Raw genomic sequence first — 18,414 nt, forward strand, 5'->3', positions numbered from 1 at the left:
AGATGAGGAGAACACGAGGAATGAAGATGAGGAGAAACCAGCCAGGAATGAGGACAAGTGATGAGGAGGTGGATAAAGAAGAGGAGGAAGAGAAGATGAACGATAACGATTGAAGAAAAAGGAGTAAATGAGAAAAAGGAGTAAATGAGAAAGAGCAGAGGAAGAAAAGAGCACGGAAGGGGAGGAGTAGAGATAGAGCAGATGAGGAGAGGAGGAATGAAGGATGGAGAGGGAGGACTGCAAAAGTGGGAAGGAATTAGGAGGATAAAAGAAAGGAGGAGTACTGGAGATGGATAGAAAGAGAGGAGGAAAAGGAGGAGGATGTGATGAGGAGAACACAAGGAGGAATGAGGAAAAGTGCTGAGGAAGGAGCAGGTGGATAAGGAAGAGGAGGAAGAGAAGATGAATGATAACTAAGAAAAAGGAGTAAATGAGAAAAAGCAGAGGGGATGAAAAGAGCACGGAAGGGGAGGAGTAGAGGAGCAGATGAGGAGGTAGAGGAGCAATGAAGGATGGGGAGGGAGGACCACAAAAGTGGGAAGGAATTAGGAGGATAACATGGAAAGAGAAACGAGGAGTACTAGTAGATGGTTAGAAAGCGAGGAGGAGAGGAGGAGAAGGATGTGATAAGGAGAACACATGGAGGAATGAAGATGAGGAGAACCAGGAATGAGGAAAAGTGCTGAGGAGGGAGGAGGTGGATAAGAGGAAGAGGAGGAAGAGAAGATGAATGATACCGATTGAAGAAAAAGGAGTAAATGAGAAAAAGCAGAGGATGAAAAGAGCACGAAGGGGAGGAGTAGAGAAGGAGCAGATGAGGAGAGGAGGAATGAAGGATGGGGGAGGGAGAACCACAAAAGTGGGAAGGAATTACGAGGATAAAAGAAAGAGAAAGGAGGAGTACTGGTCGATGGTTAGAAAGCGAGGAGGAGGAGGATGTGATGAGGAGAACACAAGGAGGAATGAAGAAGAGGAGAAACCAGCCAGGAATTAGGACAAGTGATGAGGTGAATAAGGAAGAGGAGGAAGAGAAGACGAATGATAACTGTTGAAGAAAAAGGAGAAAAAGCAGAGAGCAAGAAAAGAGGAGGGAAAGCGAGTAGTAGAGAAGTAGCAGGTGAGGAGATAAAGGAGGAATGAAGGATAGGGAGGGAGGACTATAAAAGTGGGATGGAATTAGGAGGATAAAAGGGAAGAAAGGAGTACCGGTAGATGGTTAGAAAACAAGGAGGTGGTGGTATGAGGATGGGATGGTGCATGGGATGCGACGAGGCAAGAAATTAAGGAGAAGAAGAGGAGGTGGATGAAATAAGAAGGAAGGAGGTGTACGGAGATTTGAGAATGGAGGAGTAAAAACGAGGAGATGTGAGGAAGAAGGGTTGATGATGAGAGGAAAGTGATGAGGGAACGTAGTTGCAAGTATGAGGAGGAGAAGACATGGAGGAGATGGGACAAATGAGGAGAAGTGGCGAGCAAATGGACAGAACGCAAGAAGGAATTTGGAAGAGGAGCAGGAGACGAGGGGGGGAACGGGAATGGGACAGGGGGATGAGGAGGACGATGATGAAGAGGAGACAGGGAGGAGGGACGGACAGACGGACAAGGCGTCCAATTCATCCACCTCAGGAGCTCCTTAAATCCCTCTGTGATCCCTGGACTCTAGTGGGGATTTGCGCACACACACACAAACACATGCTCATGTTATTCAATGCTTCTCTTTTTCTTCCTCTGTGATCAATCATCTGACATCATAAATTGACTCTTAAGCTTCATTCTTACGCTGTTGCCCCCCCCCACACTTATTCTCAATGTTCCACAAGACAACTTATGGCTGTTGTGATCTATGTGTAATGATTCAACAATTAGTTCTGACCAACCAATTCGATTGGGCAAGAGTTGTTTTTATCCAGCTCAGGGGGCGGCCATTTTGCCATTGCTGTCGACTGAAAACGACAGCAATTTTTGGATTCTGATGATTAATTCTTATAGCTCTAGCTCTTCGCCATAATTTCATTCTCTAGTCATTAGTAACAAGTCTAATACTACTTTGTGTCGTTCAGGCGGCGTGGAACCCATCACGGAGCTGGCGGGAGACGAGACTGAGGAACCTCAGGACGCCACCAAGTTCGTCAAGAAGAAACAACCTTCAAAGAAAGTCAAGAAAGGTACTCCATCTAACTTCTCCTCTTCCTCAGGATGATGATTGACAGCTTCTTTTGGAAGCACCGCACTTCATTTAATTATGCCGCATCACTTAAGAAGTAGAGCTCAGTGCTGCCCACCATGTCGTGGCACATCGTGGTACTGCACTGACGCACGCAACGCTACGTTCAAATTATATGAACGTGAAAACACATACAAATGGTAGCTTGAGAACTGTGATACAGTGGGGGTTCACCGTACCTTGTTTTCCGAGACCCCAGACATGGCCTGAAGCTGTGGCGTCCCTCTGTTCACCTCGTTTGCCTTCATGTACAGTATGCGTAGGTTGAGGACAGGAAGTGACTTTTGATTGACTTGAAAGGCATCAAAAGGTGTCTGGTGGGCGGGACTTCAAATAGACCCTCTCATATGTTCACCCTAAAGACATACTTCAAAGACGTCTTCTTCCGATTCCGCAGCCCACCTGGGATGATAGACGCCGCACACACACTCACTTACACACATAATGTACACGCAAACATGCTTTAGCGCTCTATTTGAACCCTCACAGTACAGCCACTGTTTTATTTATCGGCTAATTGCTAACAACGCGCGTATTTGTAGCGTCTGCTAATCGCTAACAGCGTGCCTATTTATAGCGTTGGTTAATTGCTAAGAGCACGCCGCCTCATCCTCAAACTCTGAAAAAAACACAGCCGCACAGTCACATTAGCCACAAACACGCACTGTTAGCGTCCAAGGTTGGCTAATGTTTATTTGCCGCGCAGGATGGTACCTATTAGTAGGTACCATTAGCAATTAGCCGAGAGTGTTAGCAGGATGGTAGCGCACATTAGATGCCAAAGCTGTTAGCTGAGTTTGACCAAGGTCACGATGCTTCACGGGAGTATTGCTAAGTGTGTGTGTGTTTTGTGTGATAGTTTGTGTGTACACATGTAGGCGTGTGTACGTGTGTAAATGAGTGTACAAAAACAACTTATTCTTAATGGGAGATTCTACATTTCACATTTACTTAAACATTTTTCATCCGATTGACTTCATTCCAACTTCAATATCTTCCGCCAATTCATGCCATGAGCTAATGCTAAGTTAACATGCTAATGCCAATGTTAGCTTAGCATTTTAATGCTAATGCTAGGTTAGCACTCTAATGCTAGCTTATTATGCTTGTGCTAAGTTAGCATGCTAATGTTAAGTTAGCATGCTAATGCTAAGTTAACATGTTAATGCAAGGTTAGCATGCTAATGCTAGCTTAGCATGCTAATTCTAATGCTAATGCTAAGTCATAGTGTCCTTGGCTGATGTGACGGTAAAAATTTCTACCCATGAATGTTGTACTGGCAGTACAGTATACAAGTGGTTAACACATTGGCCTCACAACTTTCAGATTTTGAGTTTGAATCTGAACTAGGGAACGTCTTGTGTGTAGTTTCCCACGTTCCAAAAAAGAAGCATTTGACTTAAATTGTTCTTAGCTGTGACTGAACTTAACTTATGGGTCTAGCAACTATTCCGTTGTACATTGGAATATTTTCCTTTTGATGTGTTGCTCGACTGTAGTTTGTAATTATTTGAGTATTTTGTGTGTGTGGACGTGAAGATATGGCGTCACGTAATACTTTTTCCGCCAGTCAGCAATAAATCCCTCACCTCGCCATCGAGTAGAGGGCTGGCTTCTGGTAATCTGGTGGGGGGGTGAAATGTTTAAATTCTATGTTTTTAGCGTTAGTTGCATGTTGGAGCGCCGCAGGAGTTAGTATTTTTGCCTCTTCGGGGGGGTTCCGTGGCCTTCAAATTGACTAAATTACAGCTGGTTTTCTGGAGCACGAGTCCCAACTCAAACATGTCCAGTGCGTCGTTCTCAAAATAACTGTACTCACGTATGCCGCTCGCGCTCGCCCTCCTCGTGGGTGTCCTGAAGCTTGCAAACCCAACAGGCACCCGACGTTGCATGAGGAGTGTCAGCTTGTCTTGACATATGTCGTCGGCGGTACTAAGTGGTACGTTGACTTTTTGCTCTGATGTAATCCAAGTAAATATAATTTTAGTAATGCAATTAGATTTAGTGTACACATGTATTTAAGACAACCGCGTAACTTTTGCTTTATATTAGTCAAATTAGCTTAATGCTAGCAAAACAAAACAAAACATAGTTTTGCTGGCTAATGAATATAGGGTTCATTGACGGAAAGGTTTGTCCGATTTTATGAGTTATCAAGTGGTGCCACCAAAAAGAAATAACCCAATTTGGGACTTTTCATTTTGAAATACATTTAATAACCATAACCATAATAATCATAATAGAGTCAAGAACCCATGGGAGCAGCTTTCATTAGCTTAGTTTTATTAGTTACTCTTTTAGAAATTGGTATATAGTGGTCATTTTTGGACATTATGTGGGTGGTATGAGCTGAACAAAATATATATATTTTTTCAATTAATGTATATTTTCATATTTTTACTTGTGTGGCTAGCTAGCTTTATTTTGTTTAGATGGCTAATTGTTAGCCTAACTTTGATGTTAGTCCGACCAGGCATCATCTGATGCAACCATTGTACAAAGCTGTCCATGATAGGTAAAATTATACATGTCTTAAATGGGGTATATGCCACGGAAGAGGCGGGACATGATTTTGCACATCAGTTTGTTTCTGGTCCAAGTTGCGAACGCGCAACCGAGGGGCACAAAGTCGGACGCACAAGTATTTTTGATGCAGCCCACACGTCACAAACCGAACCGGAAACAAACTGATGTGCAAAAGCAGTCCCGCCTCTTTCGTGGCATATAGCCCATTGTAGATAATGGTAAATCGTAATGAAGAGTAAATATTTTAGGTGTTTTTAAAATAAATGAACTGTGCTAGGTCTGCTGAAATCCGAATATGTCCGTGAGCCATATACAGATATATACAGACAATATAACAATACTCCCAGGCATACATTTTTATCCTCCGTGAAGAACGGCTTACTGAGGAGTTGAGATGCCCCATGTGGCAAAAACCTAGTAAAATTCTCCACATTCTATCTGATGAAGTCATTTTTAAAATACAATATAATCTTACAGAGTCCGATTTTTCCTTCTAAGCAACACATTACAAAAAGTGTTGTTTTGGGAGGCTGAAATTTGATTGTGTATTTTTTTTTAAGCTTTTTACTTAAATTCCCATGGTAACGTTAGCCTGAGCACTTGCGTATAAAAGAAGATTGAAAGGAGGATTAGTCCTAAATGTGTGTGCGTGTGTAATTGCAGACTGGTTGTTAGCAAACATTGAGAACATGACCTTGTCACAGTAAACAAAAGGTAAATTGGAGCTAATCAGTAGCACAAGAACCATTTAGCCGCCCGTCCTACGTTTTCCTGAGGCTTTAACGCGTCATATTGTCAACAACGTTTCTGGGTAAGCGACATTGCCGTGCGTGCGTTGGCACGGTGTGTTGACGGAGCGCCGATGGTCTTTAATGCAAGCATAATGTTGCGCTAATGTCGCTGCCGCCGCATTATCTGATTGGCTATTTTTGGCCCACATCAAATGCTGCCGGCTATTATGTAAACATGTTCCACATATTTGTTATCATTGTCACCAGTGGAAAGTTCGATGTGCTTCTAAGCCCCTCGCGACAGCCGCCAGCTCCCGTCACTGACCTCCATGAACCTTGGCAAGCGTGTCTTTAATCTGACTTTGATGCCGGATAAACGCCATGATCCAATCACATTTGAAACATTGCAAAGAAATTATAGCATGTGTTTAAATGTGTGTTCGTTGGCAACCAAACATTGTGTAAGTTCCAAATATTAATAGCATATTTCTTGACGTAAAGAGCACACAGAAAACCGTTACAGTTGCTATATTTGCACTTTGTTTACATTTCAATTATGGAAAAAAAGTGGCTTAAATATTATTGCTGCAATAAAAGTGTTATTATTCCGAAATGCCAATCACAAAGCTTTTGTTAGGTAATTATTACCAATATCAAAATTATCATCACCGCAAATTTCTTTGAAATGTTGTGATATAATTTTTAGGCCATATCACCCACCCCTACTTTGAGTTCATCCTGCTTCCCTGCGCTTGAATCTTCCACCAATACTACAAAAACCTAAACTTGTGACAAAGATGTAGAGAGATTTGGAAAAGACATTGAAAACATTGGAAATACATGGAGAAACATGGAAGAGGCATGGAAAGAGTTGAGGAAAGACCTAGGAAAAAAAAAAAAAACATACAAAAAGGTGAAATATGTGACAGAAAGACATGAGGAAAGATGTGAAAACGTTTGCGAGAAATAAAAGACATGAGGATAGATGTGAGAAAGACATGGGAAAGCCTAGAATAAACATGGCAAAGACATGGAAATATATGGGGGGGAAATGAAAAAATATGGGAAAGACATTGAAGTCCATGAAGGCAGGGAAGACCAGCGAACGTCACGGGGAAGACCCGCATGGTCATGGGAACTGAAATGGAAATCGACGGCAATCGCAAGTGTTTTTATTTAGATGAGCATCACGGACAAAGCATACATCCTTTCACTGAGGTGCTTTCATGCTTTGCTCATGCAGCATACAACACGTAACGCATAACACGTGTGGATGGAGGGAGGACTTGCGTCCATTCAGGTTGTCGCTCCTCGGGGAGCGGCCTGTCAGGAATGAATGGTCTTCCTCTGGGACGCCCATGGAGGAAGTTCAACTTCCAGAGTGGAGGAAGTTCAACTTCACACTCTGCTGCTGCTTTTCACATCACAAACCACAACAAAGCTTAGCCGCAAAGCTAATGTGTACCTTTACTTTGTATTATTACACGTTACATTGCTTTACATATTGCGTCCAACTTTTAGCCATTACTTTCATGTCACGCCACATTACTGTTACTGCATATTACATTACTACATAATACATTACTTTAGTATCGTTACATATTTACAGTACTTTACGTTAGAGCTGACTGTCATGTTGTATTTAGATTACATTACTATTACCACAAATTAAATTTACTTTACTTAAGTACATATTACAGTAGTTTACATTACAACTGATGTCATGTCATTTGTCTGTCACTTCATCTTTACGTTACATTGCTAATGCTACATATTAGATTACTTTAGTATTTCTTCATATTTTATTACTTTATGTTAAAGCCAACTGTTCCTTTATCATTGCATTACACTACTTTGCATTACTATTATAATTACAGTACTGTACATTACAGCCAACACTTGGCCCTACTCTGACACTTGACTTTTACACTACCGTAAAATTAGTGTACTATATATTTGTTATTAATTTACTATAATACATTCATTTTACATTTTAATACTGTGCTATTTTTATGAGCACGTACTGAATTAATATTGCTCTGATAGTATGTAATTTTTAGCTTAACACTTTTCAGTACGAGAATTACATTACATTAATACACTAGACTAAATGCAATTTGTGTAGAAATTGCGTGGGAATGCTGAAAGCTGAACGCGAATAGCTGAATGCTAAGATTTTAATGCATGTGGAATGCTTATGAAGTAAATTGAGAGATAAATGATGAAATGATGACCTCCTGATTACTGGACAATGCTGGTAATAATGGTAAGTTATATATACGGAGCTGTGCGTGGAAAGGTTTACAATGTCTGTCCCATTGAAAATGAATGGGGAAAAGTTGATATTAAATGTTTAATTTAGCAAATACTGTAAGTAGTGTGGAATCAGACGATATATGTCCCGAAAGGCGTGAATTTTTGAAGCTAGTTGAAATTTGAACAGTGTAAATTGGAAGTATTATGTGGGAGTTGTTATGCGGCAAAAAAAAAAAAAAAAAAAAAAGTATGGAAAATAAAAATCACAATAACATATGTGGGAATGCATTCCCACCATTACTTTTACAAGTGCTGTAGCGACTATTACATATTGCTAATAGTTTTGTCATAGAAGATATACATTTACCTTCTCTTTTTTTTGCATATAGTTGTTAGAATCATTTCACAAATGCTTCTTTATGTCATTTCAGTGTAGCCATTAAACTTTATTCATTCATGATGTAATTGTGGCTTACAATATGAATATGATATTTATACACGTGTTATATATAAGAAAGGTAGACGCTCTCTAGAAGCAGCTTGGCCTTATGAATAAAGACCCCCTTTGTCTGCACATTTCTGTCTACACAAACCCCCAAAACTTATCTCCACAAGTCTCACAGTGCTTTTTTTTCCCCCTCCATGGTGCACCCACCCACACATTATGTTATTAGTTCTCATTTCTTCACTACTGTTTGATCCTCAAAATGACAAAAAATGTGCAACAAATTGACTTTCTCTCCCAAATATCTGCTCATATTTAACTCGTTTTACATCCATTTATCAAAACAGTCATTCTCTGAAAAGATGCATTCATGCACTGTCCGTGTGGGTGCGTGCGCGCGTGTAAAGTTTATCAAAGGAGACGTGTCAATTAGCTGGGGGCTACACAAGGCAGAGCCAGAGTTCAAAGTTCAAGCTGGGGGTTATTCGTCAGCTGTCACTAACTATAAAAACTTACTGTGTTCCTCAACACACACACACACAGTCCGCGTGTGTGTGTTCGGCCTGACAAATGTGCATTTTTCTTACTATGTAAACACCAATGATTCAGCGAGACTTTAAAGACGTGCTCGCATACATATACATGCTTCCATATTATTTTTACATGCTTGAAAAATGACGAGCGCTTGCCTTGTAAAATCAACAAGATCATAAAAACAATGTTTATTGGGTCAGCTTTGAAAGACAAAACAAGCTAGAAAAACACTCTTGAGACCACAGACGGTGTATATGTATATATATATGTATATATAGTGTTACACTCTGCATAGTGTATTATGTAACATAACATGCAGCAGACAGGTTCTGTCCTCACTCTGAATGTAAACTTCCACTCGTGCAATTCAAAAGACGGATCGTGATGGTCATGTTTAATAGTTTTGTGTATGGGATTCGCTGTTATTAAACATGTGAAATCAAATCAGCGTACATACCAGTATACATGCATATGCACATACATGCTTCTGTGTATCAATGGATTATCCCAAAAGATCCCCTTTCAAGCAATTCATGTGGCTTTACATCAAGCTATTTGAGCCTTTATTGTGAGAATGCTGAAGCATTCCCACATATGTTATTGTGATGTTTATTCTCCACACTTTTTTGCCACGTAACAACTCCCACATAATACTTCCAATTAACATTGTTCAAATTTCAACTAGCTTCAAAAATTCACACCTCCCAGGGTATATATCGTCTGATTCCACATTACTTACATTATTTGCACAATTTAACTTGTAATATAAACTTTTCCCCATTCATTTTCAATGGGATAGACTTTTTCTAAGTATCACTTTCCTCGCCCACTACCATACATATAACTTATCATCTTTACCAGGTGTCTTACACTGCTCGGTGGCACAGTTGGTAAAATGTATTGTCCAGTAACCAGGAGGTCATAATTTCATAATTTATCTCTCAATTTACTTCATAAGCATTCCATATGCATTCAAATCTTAGCATTCAGCTTTCAGCATTCCCACACAATTTCTCCAGAAATTGCACTTAGTCTAGTTACATATATCCTTGATATCCATCTAAAAATGGAAACGGGGGCCGATTATGCTTTTGCCAATCATACAATCGTTTCAGGATAAACAGAAGGAGCCGCAAGTCCTTTTTATAGAAAGGATCCAGCGTTCAGGCGATGCAGACGTGAACTCGAGCGCTTCCTCGACGTGATCGCTGTCGTTTCTCTCTCTCAGTCTTGGCGCGCGCTCAAAACAAAGAACAAAGTACGACCGCAGACGTGAAGATTTAACAACCTCCTCAAATATTGCCCTGCACCCATCCTGCGTGTGCGGGTGTGTTTAAGTGATTATGTATGCCTGTGTGTGTTAATGTGGGTTTTGCTGAATTATTTTTGCTACATAGTCCTGGTTTAACGATCATTGTGAGGACCGCCTTGTCCTTGTGGGGACCCACAACTCTTTTTGAGGGTCAAGACCTGGTTTTAGAATTTAGGTTTGAATTTTGGTTGGGGTTAGCTTTGAGCTTAGTCAATCAATTGTGATGGTTAAGGTTAGGGCAACTAGCTAGGGAATGCATGATGTCAATGAGATGTCCCCACTAAGATACAAAGACAAACATATTTGTGTATAGGGCTGGGGAAAAAATTGTCGGTTGGTTGAAAATTGGTTGATGCAAAAAGAACATATTGGAAGTTGCCGGAACCAATATTTCGTGTTTCCGCACGGACACTTATTGCTGACGAACTCCGACCGGCCTTCACCAAAACACTTCTAAGATGCTCCCTAGGGTTTGTTTGTGGTCCTTTTAGACAGAAAAAGGAAAAGAATTAGCATCGTTACATGTCTGATGTTTGTCACAAAACATCTACGTCAAAATCGCTAAAGGAACAAAAGAGTTCTAATAGATTTATTGGAGCCAAACACATGTAAGATGCTGCGATTGGCTGGCAACCAGTTCAGGGTGTCCCCCGCCTACTGCCCATTGCCAGCTGAGATAGGCTCCAGCACCCCCCGCAACCCTTGTGAGGACTAAGCAGTTCAGAAAATGGATGGATGGACATGTAAGATGACGGCTTACGTGCGTCAGCAACAGGAAGGCGATATCTACAATAGCATAAGAGCAAGACTCACTCCAAGTTTTTTTTTTTCTTTTCACTCTTCCAACTTCCAGGTAACGTGCAAGCTAAGCCATCCAGCTTTTGTCGTCAGGACTATTACTCCAGTTTTACACCACCAAAGTGTGCAGTAACCAAACCAAACTTTGCAAACGCGGACGCTGGCGGACCTTAGGAACCAACTCACTTCGCTATACCATTAGCTAGATTTGCATTAGCTCGTGGAATTATCACGCACAAAGCTACCTTAAGTGAATACTCATGACTAGGGGTGTAACAATCACGGCAATATCGCGATATTAAAGCTGCCACAATATATCGTCGTTGTCGTCATGTCACAATATTAAAAGCAGCACATCTGTTAAAAAAAAAAAAAAAAGTCGGGGTGATTTCCATTTTGTTGTTCTAGCACCCTCTGGTGGCTAGTTTTTTGTTTTTGTTTTTTTTCTAGTGCAGTTTAATTTTCACAAAGCATGTTTTGGCCCTTCTATGTTTAAAATCTACACTAATTGTCAGATGAAGGGGAATGTAATATGCTTGTGAAGCAAGTCAATATGTGGAGGAACTCAATGTGTGCGTGCTTTAGCAGGTAATTGCCTCAATATTAAGTGTTATTAGAGATTGGAGTTGTTTACATGCATTCATGTAATGTACAAAAATCTAAATATTGTGTTTTTTTTTAGTATTAGCTAATTTATTTTCAATATTGTAACCTTTTTTTGTATCGCCAACCTCCCCACAATATTGTGATAATTATCGCATCGTGACCTTCATATCGTGATGATGTCGTATCGTGATGTTTGGATATTGTTACATCCCGACTCATGACCTTTATAGATTTAAAATTGAATGGAACCAAAGAAAACCATCAGCGTGACGGCACGGGATCCTGGATCCTGATGAAGCAGGTTATTTGAAAAACCTTTCAGTGCAGTTGGTATGCTACATCAACAGCCAGTGTAGGCGTCGGCAACTCAACATGCTTGAACGAGACAAATGAATACGTCAGGCTAAGTAAACATATGATGAAGATAAAGCGCTATTGAAGTGCACTCCATTTTACCATTTAATAATTTGATCAAATTGGATTTTTCGTCTGCGATTGGCTGGCAACCTGTCTAGGGTGTCCCCCGCCTACTGCCCAAAGCCAGCTGAGATAGTCGCCAGCACCCCCCGCGACCCTTGTGAGGAATAAGTGGTCAAGAAAATGGATGGATTTTTCATATGTTGGACTAGGGCTGCTTGATTATGGACAAAATAATAATCAAGATTACTTTGGCAATAATTGAAATCACGATTATTCAAATGATTATTTCTTTTTTGATACAAAGCAAGAAAATGTTTAAGCATTTAACTAAGACCAATTAACAAATAGAAACACAATAATAATGTAAGTTCCTTTTGGAACAAACAGAATAATGCTAATATAATGAGTTTTTATAATAATATCCATCCATCCATTTTCTGAACCGCTTGTTCCTCACAAAGGTCGTGGGGGATGCTGGAGCCTATCCCCGGGTTTTCACCGGATGCGGTTGCGGTGCGGTTGCGGTGCGGTGCGTCTTGACTGCGTGCTCCGGACGCGTCAATTTTTTGGTCAATCCACACCGGCTCCGCACAGCTGCGGTCCGGCAGCTCCGTCGCCGCCCACTTCCCAACGTGTCTCGCGGGACCGTGCGCACGCGATCATGTGGCATTTCACAACGACAAACATACAGAAAGTCTGTGCTCAACAGAGAAGCAGAAAGAGAGGTGGACTTCTTTTGATTTAACCTTTTCTTCTTCTTCTGCTATGAGATTCCATGCAGCATCCTTTTTTGGTTGTCCTTATAAAAAGGATGTGCTGTGTCATATATTATTTTGTGGTTTTCCACCTCCAATATAAACCTCTCCTCGTCCATGTTCGCTGGTGTCTAAACCGTGAATGAGCACATGGCCAGGCGACGCCCACGTCACGTTTTGCTGAAAAGCTTGCGAAATAGGAGCTGGCGAGTGTTTTATTCTGAAAGGTAACCGGAAATTTATTTTGAAACTGCGTTGGTCTTCCTGTCCCGCTCGATGTGTTTTGTGCTAGCTTGCCATTTGCCGGAGGCCTACCGCTGCGGCGTCCGGCAAAAATAGAAAATAGGTCTAATCCTTGCGGAAGGCCTGCGGCACGCCGCAGCTGAAACGCAGTCGACACGCAACGCACCCGCAAGCGGTGTAAACTGCACCATTCGAATGAATGGAATCTAATTGCTTGCGTCGCCGGACCGCACCGCAACCGCACCGCAACCGAATCCGGTGTAAACCCGGGGTATCTCAGCCGGCTATGGGTAATAGGCAGGGTACACCCTGAACTGGTTGCCAGCCAGTCGCAGGGCACACAGAGACAAACAACCATCCACACTCACAAGCACACCTAGGGACAATTCGGAGCGCCCAATTAACCTGCCATGCATGTCTTTGGAATGTGGGAGGAGACCGGAGTACCCGGAGAAGACCCACGCGGGCACGGAGAGAACATGCAAACTCCACGCAGGAAGGCCGGAGCCTGGACTCGAACCCGAGTCCGCAGAACTGGGAGGCGGACATGCTAACCATTTTACCACTATGCCGCCCAAGATAGAAGACTCGATTTTTAAAAATGTCGTAAGTGGCAGCACTATTTGTGTGCTTGTGCGTGTGCGTGATCACAGAGGACATGATTAGTTCCCTTCATTAGGCTAAGCGACCGGGCTCTGCTCCATGGCAAATATTGGACCATGGAAATGAACACACACCAACACACACTTTGAGGTGACACACCTGAAACTCCAATCTAATGAACTCGCAGTTCACACAGGACATTCCCCATTTATTCAGCAAATGGTTGTAGGCAAACACACACGCACACAGCCAAAGTAAACGGGGGGGCACACATTGCGGCTGGACGGAGGCTGTAATTACTTCCAGCGACTAATGAGACTCGATCCGTTCCAGACAGACGCGCTCGCTCACCCTGGCCGAGGCGCATCGCCGCTTCCGTCCGCAAACACCCACGCGACCACCGCAGTTACCGGTAGCAACAGCCCCCCAGAACGCCATCAAGCTGCCATCTGTATCAATGCTAATGCTACTTACTCTTAGCATGGCGACTTTCCCTGCTTCATGCTAAAACGCGTCAAAGTATGTTTTCCGTCGCGGTTCACATACATCATGACCAGCATATCAGAGTCTGTGTTTGGGAAGCAACGCTATCTCCAGGGAGTGATTACACACTTGAAAACACACAATTGTGTGCGCGTGTTTAAGAGATGCAACATGGTCACATTGTGGCGGTCGCGCACTGTAAGCTGGTCAGCAGAAGAATGCGCAAATACACGCTTGTGCTCCCTCATTTACATGCGCTTACGTTCGCAACACAACCGCACACGCCGCACGCGTGCAAAAAGGCACGCAATCTTCTTCCTGTCGCCCACACGTTCACATCTACACACACAAACACGCGCGCGGCGTGTCGCTATGTGCTATGCTGGCCAGGAAGAGGGTTTAATGCAGACAAAGCGGCAGGCCACGCCCACAGGAAGCGGATGTTGATAGTGTCAGGCTAATGTGCGTGCGCTTCAGCTCATCTGCGCATACGCGCACACACAAAACAGACCCACTTGTATTGTTCACAACAACAACAGTGTATTGAGTAGTGATAGAACGATGTTTTTTTCAGGGCTGATGCCAATACCAGTTATTAATCGTCAAGGAGGCCAATAACAGATATTTCAAGCTCATATTCACTTGTAGTAAAAGAGAAAAAAAACCTTTTAATTTTAAACTTATAAACAATAGACAGTTTTGTTTAATTAAACATTTAACAGAAATTGTAGAGAACTTCCAGGGTCATCAGCATGTGTTAAGCTAAATTCAAAACTAAGCAGGTAAATAAATAAATAAATACACAAATAGTTTTCTACTGTAAATAAAGCTTTCCAAAATATCAATATAATTTCAATTTTTTATTTTTTTTTAATAAATGAAAGTGTTGGGACTTCCCATTGTTTGTAGTGAATAAATAAATAAATAGTTTTCTATAGTTTTCCACTGTAAATAAAGTTTTTCAATATTTCAACATAATTTCTAAAAAAAAATTTGATTTTTTTTTTTTTTTTTTTTAATAAATGAAAGTGTTGGGACTTCCCAGTGTTTGCAGTGAATAAATAAATAGTTTTCTATAGTTCTAGACTGTAAATAAAGTTTTCCAAAATTTCAACATAATTTCTAAATTTATTTTTTTTAATTATTATTTTTTATAAATTAAAACGTGTTGGGACTTAGTGTCAGCAGTGACAAATGTATGTAAAATTAAATGTATCTAATTTGGGGTTTTCGTCAGTGTTCAAAAGATTGTCTGAATATGTTCGAAATGTCTTTGCGACGAGTAAAAAGTGTCTGTGAACATCTTACAAATCCTGATGAAAAAACTAAATTTGCTGTACCTTCGCAAGCATTCACTGCTCGGTGAGATTCCAGCTTTATCGGCCTTCAGATCCGTAAAAAGGCCGGTGCCGATATTTGTCAACATGCCAAATATCGGCACCGATAATCAACCCGGCCGATAATTGGTCTATCCCTAGAAATGAGAAAAGTAAATAACATAATATGCGTATTGTGTATGTATAAACACTGATTTAAAATATTAGTTCTGTGATTTTGCTTGAAAAATCCAAATAAACCAGGTGTCGGGTACTCGTTGAGGCGCGTGATAGCAGCCACTGATACTTATGGCAAAACAACAAATCTGACATCAAATGAGTCCACCTCGCAATTGAAAGAAATGTCTTTGTTCATAACTTTTTGTCATTGTGAAAACTTTTGAGATCCCAAAAGTACCACCAAAGAAAAATGTTATCCAATATCCCTACTTAAGCATGTTTATTGTGATTGAAGGAAGTAGCAGCACCAGCTTTGGTGTATGCATGTAGAGTTGTGTGTCTTTGTGTGTGTATGCATGTGTGCTGACGGCCATGTTGTGGACAAAGTGTTTGTGCGGTGAAAGTGCTGTAAAAACATGCCGCCATCGCATATGTCTGGCGAGATTTACGAGTGGGATGAATCATTATGGGATGCCGTCCCCGAGCATGCCTCCGCCATAGACACCAAGGATGTTCATGTGTCGCACGCTTTGTGTGTCCATCACATGTAGAGTGACACGCCACTTGTTGTGGAATCATTAGCGATTTTTTGGTTTTTGCTTTTTAGTCTGAATTTTGAGTCGTGCACCTTCTGTGTATTTTGTGCCACATTACTAAATAAAGAGCAAGAAGAAGAGGCAGAGATGGTCCCCAACAAATTTCTATTAATAGTCATTGATGTTGCCAAACAGCTGAGAGAATAATATGACTTCAAGTTTTCTCTCTATGTTAAAGTAGTGCTTATTTCCGTTAGCCCATCTATGGCATGTTAGCGTTAGCTCATTGATTGACAGCTGCTTTCAAAGCAGAGTTCCTCACTTCACCAGCCAATTTAGAGCATTTTGCCTGACCTCAAGTCAATATTGGGTTCTATTCAATTGAATTAATATGTTAGCAGCAAGCGGAAGAGGCAGAGAAGGTCCCCTACTAAGCTCCAGTGCCTATGGCAGAGAATATATTATATGCTTTGTTTATACATTATATAGCTACTCCATTTGTGTTCAAGTAGCAGTTGATGTCTGTTATTAATTTGATAGCTTCATTATTTTTCATGTACAATGAATACCTTTAGAATACATTTTGTCACTTGCTGTTGATTGAAAATGACATCACGTATACTCAGGGCTCAGGTAACGACCAATCATGGCTCAGTTTGCAAACGTCACATCACCAGACCCAGAAAACAAGTGAGCCGTGATTGGTTGTTACCTAAGCTCTGATCACCTGTGATGTCATTCTCAGTCGACGATAAATAATAGAATGTGTTTTTAAAGGTAATAATTATACAGGAAAAATAATGAAGTTATAATATTAACTCTAGGCAAATGAGTGGCTAAATGAGTCAACTATCCCTTTTATACATTTATGCTAACGTCCATTAGCACATCTACGGTGTTTTGCCTTTTGTTTAGCATTAAGCTGGTGGACTTTTGTTCGACAGAATTCAATGTTTTTGTTGAACACATTTGTGTTTAAATATAAATTTTAGTTCTCTTTTTTTGTGTCAATTTCACATCTTGAAGCAAGCACACTTGACATCTATTTGTAGAACTTTGCAAGTTTCCATTTCAGTAATATGACATTTCGTGAAGTTTGTGAACAAATGTGAATATTCATTTAAATTTGTCATCTACATATTGTCTTATTTCCAATAACATCAACATTCATGTCACAGTTAGTTCTCACCAAAATAAGTACACACTACAAACAATGACCACAGGAAATGCTTATTTTAAAAAAGAGTGTGCAGTCCCCAAGCCAAAGTGTCCGTTCAGGCCATTTTTTCTGACGTCTCCTTGCTGACTCCATGTTGCCGTGTCGCGTTCACGTTGCAGTGGAAGTGGTGCAGACGGATTCTCTTCAAATGACTGAGTCCAGATAGGCGGGCTGTAATTACGCCGCGTGTGCGGTTCTTTGTCAAATCGCTCCACCGACTGCACATTCCTGCATTTTGTGTATTTTTACAGCCCCGTAATGCTGCCGCTGCTTTGTCACTTAAACATACGCGCACACTAAAACACAGACATAGTGACATACGCCAGAGGTGGCAAAATCTCCTAGGTACTTAGGTAGAAGCACAGATGCTTTTATAAGTACTGATTCAAGGCTTGTACAAAAGTTTTTTTTGTTTGTTTTTTGTTTTTATACAGTGGACCCCTGCTAAAATCTGTTTCAGGGGGAAAAAAATACAATTTTTTTTTTGTGAAAGTGAGAATAACATTCAAGATGCATTTCCAATGAAGAATGGGGAGAATATTGCTGGAAAAAAAAGCTCCTACGTGCGAATCTACGGGTACCAAACCACGGGTACTCTATATAGCTGTCCACTGTCCAGCTACCATCAAGATGGCAGATGGCACAATGAAAAATTTCCATGTACTGTTTACAACACATCAACAGAAGTATTGTCAAGCAAGTGAAGCCCACAAGAGGAATCTCTAGTTGACGGATGCAAGGAAAAACTCCCACTTGGGAAGAAACCTCAAGATGGAGACCCAAGACTCAATGTGGGGTGGGGCTGTCTGCCGTTATATATTTGTTTCAAAAGATAATTTACAGAGTTTTAAAACTGTATAATTGTGGACAAGTTGGTTAACAAGTTATGCTCTCTAAAATATGCGTGTGGGGGGAAAAAAGCTTGCCGTAGTCGGTTTGCTTCCCGTAAACATATTTTTTTGCCGCTTGATCCAAAACTCAAAAGATCCTGACGACGATAGGCAGGCAAAGACAGTGAAAATATCAAATATTGTGCTTTGACAAGATGGCTATTACGCCTGCTGGAGTGGCGAAGGAGATCGATTTTTTTTTCACATTGATACACGTTTGATACGTACGCTCATTTGAGGTGTGCTACATTTGTATGGAATAGCAGACTCACAACAAAACCGCACAAGCAATTCTTAATTCTTAACTCTTTTACTGCACTGTCGATTTCGAGCATT

The 18,414-nt window shown here is 41.0% G+C and overlaps 1 protein-coding gene across 1 annotated transcript in view; it reads left to right on the plus strand.

Moving 5' to 3' along the window:
* The window catches only part of LOC144022325 (protein PTHB1-like), a 93,285-nt gene that overhangs the window by 52,499 nt on the left and 22,372 nt on the right, over positions 1-18,414 (plus strand). Inside the window, exon 14 of the mRNA XM_077527034.1 lies at positions 2,061-2,165. Coding sequence (XP_077383160.1) covers positions 2,061-2,165 — 105 coding nt within the window. The remainder of the gene's footprint in view (positions 1-2,060; positions 2,166-18,414) is intronic.

Source organism: Festucalex cinctus, chromosome 7 (assembly GCF_051991245.1).
Source record: "Festucalex cinctus isolate MCC-2025b chromosome 7, RoL_Fcin_1.0, whole genome shotgun sequence".
NCBI classification, from domain to species: domain Eukaryota; kingdom Metazoa; phylum Chordata; class Actinopteri; order Syngnathiformes; family Syngnathidae; genus Festucalex; species Festucalex cinctus.